We start from the raw sequence: 9,795 nt of genomic DNA, 5'->3' as shown, positions 1-9,795 counted from the left end.
GAACTCAGAAATCTGATTAACGTTGTTGGCAATTGCTAAAACTGGAAAACGAAACAAATCAAAATGCACAGAAAATAACAGGCATCGTATTACATGAAGAAAATTAAATTCAATTATCTTAAAAAAAAAACTAACCATGAAATAGGAAAACTTGAGAACTATTGTTTCAATCTAAATTAAATAACCTTAAATATCACTTAATAATGTGAAAGGGAAAAAAAGGCTTTAACCCGAAATATAACTCAGAAATTGACATTAAAAAAAAAAAAAAACTGAAACAACAGAGGTGTCTGAAATCACAAGACATTGGAGAAAATAAAACAGTTCAGAAAAAACAAAGAGGAACAAAATTAAATTTGTTAGACGTCCTAAGGGAATTTTTAATTTAAATGTAACCACTGATATTGAGGAAAGAAATAAAAGTAAAATCAAGAAAGCAATAAGCAGGTCCTTGGAGAACGTAGTAGATACAGCTCCCAAAGAAGAAATACTTTCAAAGTGTTAACATCAGAAAAGTTTTTGGAAATAAAACTTGTGTCTTCACACTGAAAAGGTCTTACATGAGCTCACCCGAAATGGTTAACTCTGAGGAGTATCGCAGAAAATCAATTAAACTCAAAAGAGGCTGGATAGATGATTCAGCTGTTAAAAGCTGAATTCGGTTCCCAGCACCTAAGACAGTACATATGTGATATACAGTCACACAATCACATAAAAAAATATATTTTTTTTTAACTAAATGAAAAAAATCCTCCCGATTTCAAGAGGAATATGACATAAAAGATACAAGTATACCTAACTATTGGAACAAAAATATTACTAAGTACTCTAATTTTAAAAATTAAATTCTCCTGTTGTTGTTGAGCCCCACAACCCCTCCACCCCCAATTTTTTTCTGGAACTACATAAAATGTGCAGTATTTGAAACTGCAATTTATTCAAGAAGTTCTGAGGGTTTTTAACATGCAAAAGTAGCCAAAGTTCCGCGGATTCGCAGCGGCAAAAGGGCCAGGGAGCGCCCGCGGGTCTCGAACCAAACACTCACGGGTTAGGTAAGTGGTTGGTTGTGTTGTTCGAACCTGCTACGAATAGCTGGTAATGAACTGAACCACTGTCGAAGTAACCGCTGAGCTAAAGCTGGCCCGTCTATCTCTTCCTGGATATATTTACATGACTGTGAGAGAAACATACGTCATTTGGATGTTTTGAAAGTTCTGAGATGACAGACCAATCGGGTCCCGTTCCGGCCACTGACGCCTTCCTGGATACCCACAGCGCCTGCGTGGACTCCAGCGCCTCTCCCGGGAGCAGAGCGCTTCCCTCATCCAGTCCGGGTGTAACCTCCGTTCTTCTCCCGCACCACTAAACCACGCCAGCTCCGCGCTCGTCCAGAGACCACCCTCCACCCTCATCTCTGTTACCTTAAGTTTTTCAGTCACTGCCTCATCCACCCAAGTGGAAGCTTTGCAAAGTGTAAACTGTTATTCCAGACATACCTTGGAAATTCGCTGCTTAAAGAGGCTCTCCCAGATGTATATTCATATGTATCCTGTCACTATATAATGTCAATATGCCTTTTACATACTGAAATCAACTAATTTGCTCAAAATTCCTATCTTTCCAGTTAGCCACCATATTTCAGTGTGAATTCACTCAGACACAATATAGGACTTTAGATGTTTTGCTATGAATGTTGTGTGTTCTTTTCATTTAACTAACTGTATTGGATACAGCATTTGGAAGGTGAAAGGCAGAGACTGATTACATAAGACTCTGTCAAAAACAAAACTTAAGTCTTGGAGAGCTTTCCTATGATTCCTACAAGAATCATTTTTGTCCACAGACAGGGTCTCATATAACTCAGGCCCAGAACTTGCTATATAGCTGAAAGTGACCTTGAGTTTCTGACCCTCCTGGATTACAGTGCCCAACCCAGTCAGTTGTAGGAGTTGCCAAAGGATTGAACTTAAGAGCTTTGTACACACTAGGCAGAGCACTTTACCAACTGAGCTATATTACAGGCCCACAAGAGTTTTGAAAGACAGATCCTTACAGCCAGCATGATGGCAAATGTCTATTATTCCGGCACTTAGGGGAAGTGGAGGCAGAAGGAACAGGATTCAAGGCCATCTTTTGGATACTAAGTGAGTTCAGGGCCACCCTAGACCACAGGAGAGCCTCTCTGAGAAGCTACAGAGCCACCTTTCACTCCGTTTTCACTTTGTTTGAAACAGGGACTCACTATGTAGCCTTGGCTAACTAGGAACTCACTATGTAGACCAGGCTGGCCTCAAAATAAGAGATGGGTTGCCTCTGCCTTCTGAGTCATGGGTTTAAATACATGCATCACCACACCTAGCTCCTGGATATTGCAGGTAACATTTATCAGAGGGAAATTCCCTACTAATGATTCTTGACACTTGGTTCCAGAAGATGCTAATGACTTAACCAGACATGGTCATGCATGCCTGTAATCCCAAAGTACACGGGAGACTGGAACAGGGGATAATAGATTTTGTCTCAAATAAAACAAAGTTTGTCTTCTCAACACTCAATGAATAAATGGAGTCAATAAGACAACAGGTGCACTCACCTCAAGTACAAATTTCTCCATGGATTACAAACTTCTCTTCCAGAGATTCCTGAGTTATACAGGATTGTTCTGTTCTAAATCCCCCACCCCACCCTGTCTTCACCTCTCAATCCACCATCTTAACACCATAACCCCCATAGAACCTAGCCAGGTCATTCCATTTACCACTCCCCCAGAGTTTACAGAACCTGGAACACACGATTATAATGGAAATGGCAGATGATCTCACCGCACTAGAGAAAACACTAATTAGCCATTACTGAGGTGAATGGGTGACTTCCCAAGGTGTGAATATTGTTAGAATCTCCCTTCACTGAGACCTTGCCCTACCTGCCTTGAAAATATAAAATGATCCACTCCACAAGGGTAATCTCTCTAGGATTTGTAACTAATCCTGCCAAGGAAAGCATTCAAGAATTGCAATTGGCCTGCAACTGTGAGGTTTGATAGAAGGTCTTATTATACAGACCAGACTGGCTGTGATCTTACAGCCATCCTGCTTCTGCTTCCCAAGTGCTGGGGTTACAGCTGTGCACCACCATGCTCAACACTGTATTTAAATTCCCAAGCCAGGAGTTGAGCCAACATATGGAGTATTTATGCAACAATCCCAGTGGCCAAATCCCAAGAGAACTCATTAAGCGAAAAGCTGACTTAATCAGTAATGGATGGAGTGCACACTTTGCGGGGTCCAGTGCTTCAGATGCTACACAGGTGAGGAACTACATGGATCAAAGAAAAGTCACTGTGGCAGTCTTGTGAGTGGACCCCTTTATTGAGAGTGTAGAGCCAGCAAAGGGAGCTTCATCTGTTTACAAGACTTGTATAACTGTCACCTGTGCCCTCATCCCCATCTCGCCCTTGAATTCCTTAGACAAGGCACAGTACGTGATCTAGCTCTCAATGTTTGGGAGGGATTTGTTTTTAACTAATCTCTGTCATAGAGTTCACAAGTTACACTACAGTGGATAAGAGTTTTAGTCATTTTCAATGGGAGAGCCATTTACCTACTCCCAGGGGACAAAGATATTTGTAGCTGTCACAAACTGGATGGGACTGCTACTGCTGACATCTACTAGGTGACGACGCTGCTCAACATACTATAGAGCCCCTTAAAAAAAAAAAAAAAAAAAAAAAAAAAAGACCTGTCCTGAAATGGAGGCACACACATTTAATCTCAGCACTGGAGAAGCTGAGGCAGGCAGATATCTGAGTTCAAGACCAGTCAAGTGGGACCCTGTCACAAAAACCCCAATTCCAAAACTTACCTAGCTCATCATCAACAGTGCCAAGCCTGAATAACCCAGTGCCCGCCCAACTGCAGACAGGCAAGTTTAACCCTGAGCTCTTCTAGGAAGATCAGAGGGTACTAAAATTACAGGGGACTAAAATGTTTTGTTTGGACTCCCAAGGGCACAGATCCTATTAGCAGAGGGGAAAACTCGCACTAAGGAAACCTGTATGTAAGGGGGTGGGAAGAGGAAGATATTCTTGATGTAAGAACATGTGGGGCAGGGAATGATACAGACTTGTCACCAAACAATGTGAAACAGGCCTTGTCACTGTCATTTACTGCACATGTTGAACAGTGTCTGAGAACCGGGGTCTCCCAGAGTGAGAGCTTTTGTTTGGTTTTAGGGCTGTTTTGTTGCTTTTTTGCATAAAACAGGTTCTTCCAAGAACCTGTTCCCGAGGAAGACAAAACAGAGATCCTCAGTGAAGTGAAACAGAAGAAACGAGGTTAAAAACTCACCAGACACTCATCCCATTTAATATCCTGTTACATGCACTGAGGAAACCAAGAACATTAGGTCTCAGGGCATCAATGCTCTGAGATTCTAGCTCAGGTCCCCTCTTTGTGACATATCATGCACACATACCCACACACACATTGACCCAGGCAGAAATCACATGCATGCACAAGTGGGTAGAGAACCGCGGGGTGGAATGGGAGGAAGAGCTGGGTCAAGGGTATACCAGTACCCGCAGACTGGAGACTCAGAACCCTTCTGTTGCAAGCTGAACAAGAGTAAAAATTAAAACAATAGCAGGACACAGGAAAAGGGAGGATGTTCAGACAACAGGTTTGATAGATGAAGAGGGAAAGATGCAGGGGGATATGGGGAAAGCAGTCTCAAAGAGGGAGGTCCTTCTTTATTGGGAACACAGATGGGCAGAGGTTCTGTGACTCCAGTAATGTACTGAGGCTGAAGGAATAAACCACAGTACCTCCCCCAACGTAGAGGGAAACCACAAACACCCACCCTCGAGCCCTGCCCATTAACACTCTTAAGAACCTTCTCCAGTACCCAAAAAAGAAATGACGCCCCCACCCCACCTCAACACACACTCATTAGGTCCAGTATAGGCCAAAGTTAGGCCAAAGAGAACGCTTCAGTAACTCTTCTTGGTGGAACCAAAGCCAGAGAAACCCATCACAGCTGCCATTTCATCATCCTCCTCAAAAGTCAAGTCCTCCTCGGCTCTCCTTTTCTTCTCCTTCTGTTTCTCTTTTTTGTATGCTTTAGCCTTTTCCTCCTGAAGGATAAGGAAGAAAAAAATCACTCAGAATCAGTTGGCTCCAGAGCTGCTGCTGCTGAAAGAGAAATGTAAGCTTCAGGATTCTTTTCCGTCTTTCAGCATGACTAAAATCCACAGTAAAGACTGAGAGGTCAGTGATAAAGCACTGCCCAGCATGCATGAGGGCTTGAGACAGACTCTAAATGGCAGTGAAGGAAGACTGTAAGACAAGATTTAAGAGATAAAAAGAGATTTACTAAGTCTCTGGAGTTTTTAATCATACACCCTAGTTCATCTCTAGTTCTTTTTGTTTTGTTTTGTTTTTTTGTTTTTGTTTGTTTTTTTTTTCCCGAGTCATGGTTTCTCTGTATAGTCCTGGCTGTCCTGAAGCTCACTTTGTAGACCAGTCCGGCCTCGAACTCAGAAATCCGCTTGTCTTTGCCTCCCAAGTACTGAGATTAAAGGTGTGTGCCACCACCTCCCGGCACTCATCTCTAGTTCTAACCAGACAACATCCTGGGACATGAAGCATATGCTAAGATCTGTTCTCAGTTTTGTGTAAATATTAAGCTCTAAGATCTTCAGCACAGGGAATGAGGCTCACTAAGGTTATTTAACTTGCCCAAAATCCATACAAATAAATGGAAGAGAATAATTCTGACCCTGTAACTCAGATACATAGGCCAACTAGGAAATAGTTGTATTTAGTTAATCCCTCTTATAGTTTAAAAAAGTTTAGGGAAAGCTATGTGTGCAAGCATGGGAACAGGATGGCAATGGGAGGCTTTGAACTTTCTTCTCTTGGATATGAACCCATAATTAGTCTAAAACAAACCTGTCTTTAAAAAAAAAACAACAAAATCGCCAGGCGTGGTGGCACATGCCTTTAATCCCAGCACTCGGGAGGCAGAGGCAGGCAGATTTCTGAGTTCGAGACCAGCCTGGTCTACAAAGTGAGTTCCAGGACAGCCAGGGCTACACAGAAAAACCCTGTCTCAAAAAAAAAAAAAAAAAAAAAAAATCAATGAATGAATAATTGCCCCCCCTCCCCACCCCAAGAGATCTAATCTAAAAAGCCAAAGAAAACTGGATAGGCTTTGAGCTGTTTCTCATGGATCTCGAACAAAGATGCCCTAGTACAAAGAAACCCAGGAACAAAACTGGAGCTAGGAGAGTGAGCGGAGGAAGAGGGCCACCCTCGGTCCACAAGGAAAACACTCCAAGCTGGGGAGCAGGGTTAGCAGAGCCTCACCTCTTCTCTGAGCTCCTTCATCCTTTCCTCAAAATCATAATCTTTCTGCTTCTCTTCCATCTTCTTCTTGTTCACCTCAAAACGCTTCTTTACCTGATCCAGAGTGGAGCGTTCCACGCGCATGGACATACCCAGGTTTCGCTGATCTGGGTGAGGTTAACAACGGAGACAAGTCATTATAACATCCTCAGCCACCCCCCCCCCCCCCGGGAAAGTCTCGCCCTGGCTTTTTTAGGTTTGTTTACTTGTTTACCTTTTCATAATAAAGTACACAACAAAAATAACTATGGCTAAAAGAAGCTCTCAGCCTCACCTGCTCCTATTTACTGGGCAGATTATCATCAAGGCCAGCCAACGTCCTCCTCTGGCCTCTGTGGTCATGCACAGGTAGCACACAGCCAGGGATACTCAGAAGCAAGCAAGCAAACAAACGAACAAACGAAAGGCCCCAGAAAACCACTCTACCACACCTGCCCTCCAGCACACCTTTAAAACCCAACCCAGCTCCAGCCACCAACTACCTCCATGCCTTACGTTTCTTTCCATTAATGTGGTCCAGGAAGTTAATGGAGTCTTTCACCACACAGTCACAGACATTGCAGTAGTAGCTGACAAATGGGAAGAAACAGCACATGGGTCAATCTGGTTTCTAAGGATCTTACTGTTTTCAGGAAAGAAACTCAAATCTCTAGGTAAAATTAGATGATGTCTAATTAATGTCTCAATTAACAAAACAGACAAACTTCACATGACTTGCTTTAGGGAAAGTCCCTCTTTACACTTCATTGTGAATGACCTTACAAGCAGGCCCAGAGAATAAACTTGAGCCTCCGAACCACAGGCACGGGAGGGCCTGGAAGAGGACCTTCTAACTTTATTTAAGCCCCAACGAATGCAAACCTAGTCAATTCCACAACTGCGGCTTTATTAGAGACCCAGGTCCAGAACCTCCAAGGTGACCACCCCTCAATTCCTTGCCCACAGAAACTATGAGCTATTATTATGTTATGCTGCTAACTATTTAATGTACACAGCAAAGGAATCACAACAGTGGATTGCTATCTGTCTGAGTCTCCTGATGTAAGTTGTAACTTTGACAGACTTTAAGGAATGGTGGCAAAGGGTGACAAGGTCCGTGAAACTCTTCGATAGGTCACAATCTTGGTGCACAAAAACTATAGTTAACAGCTCCACCTAAAACCCACCCCGAGCCTTCAGGTCTTCTAACAGACTATATAGCCCCCCTGAAGATATCAGGGAAGTATTACAGTACCAATAGGAAGAAGCCCAGAGAACCACCCCTCCTAGAAATAGGACCGAGTGGGCTACAAACTTCAGGGGACAAAGAAAGACAAAGAATCAGGTTATGGTCAGAACGGTGGCCATCCCTGGGCCCAGGATTCTCCTCAACACTTCCTAAAAACCAATACAGTTTATTAGGCCAGCTGTGGTATTAAGAGTCGGACAGGAAGCAACTCACCCTCCCATTTCAGACTGTGGGGTCGTCTTGGTGATAACAATCGTCTTCCCCAGCTTGGACTCCAGGTCCACCTTGTAATCCCTGTGCCGCAGAAGCTCCCGCTTGACAGGCTGCACTGGTTTCCCTGAAAGGAAAAAGATTATGAACCCCAAAATTCAGAAGACTACTCATGCTTTTTTTTTTTTTCTTTTTAATTCCTCAAAGAACGGACACAACAGGTACTTTATGTAGCAATTCAAAGAGGCTAGGAAAGACTCTAATTGGCCTGGACTTATATAGACATAGGCCTGGTCACTATGTGGACCAAGCTGGCCTCAGACTTGCAATGGTACTGCCAACTCTCAAGAGCTTTTCTCCCTTTAAAGCCAGCAAATGTAAACAGTGTTTCCTATGTGTTGTCTAGTTGAACTGAGGAGTTCTGAATTTTTCCTGGAGGTGACCCTTTCAAAAGAGGGGTACTCACACCGAGTAGCGTATGTTCAATGTTTTCATGCAGTTACATCTGGAATCAACTAAGACCCAAGCAGCTGGACACGCTTGTTTGGGAGGTTTTGATTTGATTTGATTTGGAATATGGGCTACGCCTAGGGGAAGCTCACGTAAAAAGGAGAGGAAAAAGCTTTAGGGCTTTTGTTTTGTTCTGTTTTGTTTTGTTTTGTTTTGTTTGCCTCGTTAACTGCAAGTGATTTATCTATCCTGTTGCTGAGGCATTCCTTCTCTAGCCACAGCATCATCTCTACCGTCCCCTTATCCCTTCGTGGAGCGAGCACCCACCATCCTTCTTCTCTCTCTCCTCTGTGAGTCTCTTCTCCGCGAGCTTCTCATATTCATCTTTGTCCCACTTTCGGCGAAAGTCCAAGTTTTTTGTCTGTAGGGGGGGAAAAGGTGCTCAAGATACGTAGCTGTGCCTGTTGCCCTGGAGAAACTAAGGGAACCGCCTAACGGCCACCGGGGCGGCCCCAGGACCTTTCGGAAGAGAAGTCTCTCTGGAACGCCCAGGGGTCTGGTGGACTCGGGACCCCCAACCCGAGAGACTTCCGAGATTCCACTGTCCCTGCGCCAAGGCCTTACGGGGGAGCTCTCGAACCTGAACCCTGAGATCGCGAAGAGGTGTCAGGAAGTCAGTCAAATCTCACAGCCTGTCTCTATTTAGCTCTGAAAAGCCATCCCCCAGACCCCTCAAACCTCGTCACACCAACACCTACCCCGCTGCCAGACGCCATCTTCACAGCGAAGTGAATGGGAAGCCGTAAAGTGCAGTAAAACGCGCCCTGGAGCCAGAAGGCAAGATCACGCTCCAATAAGATCCGAGCCTCTCATTCTGACTGCGTTAGGACTGGAGCGATTCTAAGGCAGTCCTGTTGGCCCCGCCCTCTGCTCCAGGGAGATGGCGCAGGCGCAAAGGGAGTGTGAAGCTACACGGAAGTAAGGGCACGGGCCAACGTTTTTCTCTCTGGCTTTAAAAACAAGCCCAGAAGAATAGCTCATCTCTTCTATTATGCAAAGAATCAGAGTTTTGAAAATAGTGCTCCATGATCTAACCAACTTTACCTGATTTCTAGGGGTTTCTTTGTTTTGTTTTGTTTTTTACCGGATTTCTAGTTTTGGTTGTTTTGGTTTTTTTTTTTTTTTTAAAGACAGGTTCTCAGGTAGCCAAAACTGAACTCTAATTGGCTATATAGTCTCTAATCTTGAACTTCTGATCTCTCCTGCCTCTACTTCCCAAGTGCTGAATTTATGGGGCATGTACCACCACGACCGGTTCATGTGGTCCTAGAGGCTTCATTCATGCTATCAAGCTCAATTCTACCAATTGAGCTAGGTTCCCTGCTAGGCAATTTCCTGCCTAGCAAACCTCTTCCACAAACAACATATTTTAAGCACTCGTTAGAGTGGCGAATGCTTCATTCTAGGGTGTTGGCTGATTCTGTTTTCAAGATTAAATTGTAC

General features: G+C 43.9%; 1 protein-coding gene and 1 long non-coding RNA gene across 2 annotated transcripts; both read right to left on the bottom strand.

Annotated features, from left to right (window-relative positions):
• Nucleotides 1-902: 902 nt before the first annotated feature.
• On the bottom strand, nucleotides 903-1,247 carry Vaultrc5 (vault RNA component 5). The gene has a single exon (NR_027885.1). It is a non-coding gene; the product is annotated as a vault RNA component 5 (long non-coding RNA).
• A 2,102-nt stretch (nucleotides 1,248-3,349) lies between these two features.
• On the bottom strand, nucleotides 3,350-9,087 carry Zmat2 (zinc finger, matrin type 2). Its single transcript, NM_025594.3, has 6 exons — nucleotides 9,051-9,087; nucleotides 8,620-8,713; nucleotides 7,846-7,969; nucleotides 6,900-6,973; nucleotides 6,366-6,511; nucleotides 3,350-5,131 (listed from the first exon to the last, which is right to left on the bottom strand). The coding sequence occupies exons 1-6, from the start codon at nucleotides 9,066-9,068 to the stop codon at nucleotides 4,988-4,990; spliced, it is 600 nt and encodes a 199-aa protein (NP_079870.1). The 5' UTR covers nucleotides 9,069-9,087; the 3' UTR covers nucleotides 3,350-4,987.
• Between the last annotated feature and the right edge of the window lie 708 nt (nucleotides 9,088-9,795).

Source organism: Mus musculus, chromosome 18 (genome assembly GCF_000001635.26).
Source record: "Mus musculus strain C57BL/6J chromosome 18, GRCm38.p6 C57BL/6J".
Taxonomy (NCBI): Eukaryota; Metazoa; Chordata; class Mammalia; order Rodentia; family Muridae; genus Mus; species Mus musculus.
This window is presented reverse-complemented; position numbering and strand designations above follow the sequence as displayed.

Bases quoted from the DNA above. Each gene is read 5' to 3' on its own strand.
- Zmat2 (NM_025594.3), bottom strand. The intron at 7,970-8,619 runs GTGGGTGCTCGC...TTTTCCTTTCAG, and splicing joins GGAGAGAGAGAAGAAGGATG to GGAAACCAGTGCAGCCTGTC. The intron at 6,512-6,899 runs GTAAGGCATGGA...AACCTCACCCAG, and splicing joins CCACATTAATGGAAAGAAAC to ATCAGCGAAACCTGGGTATG.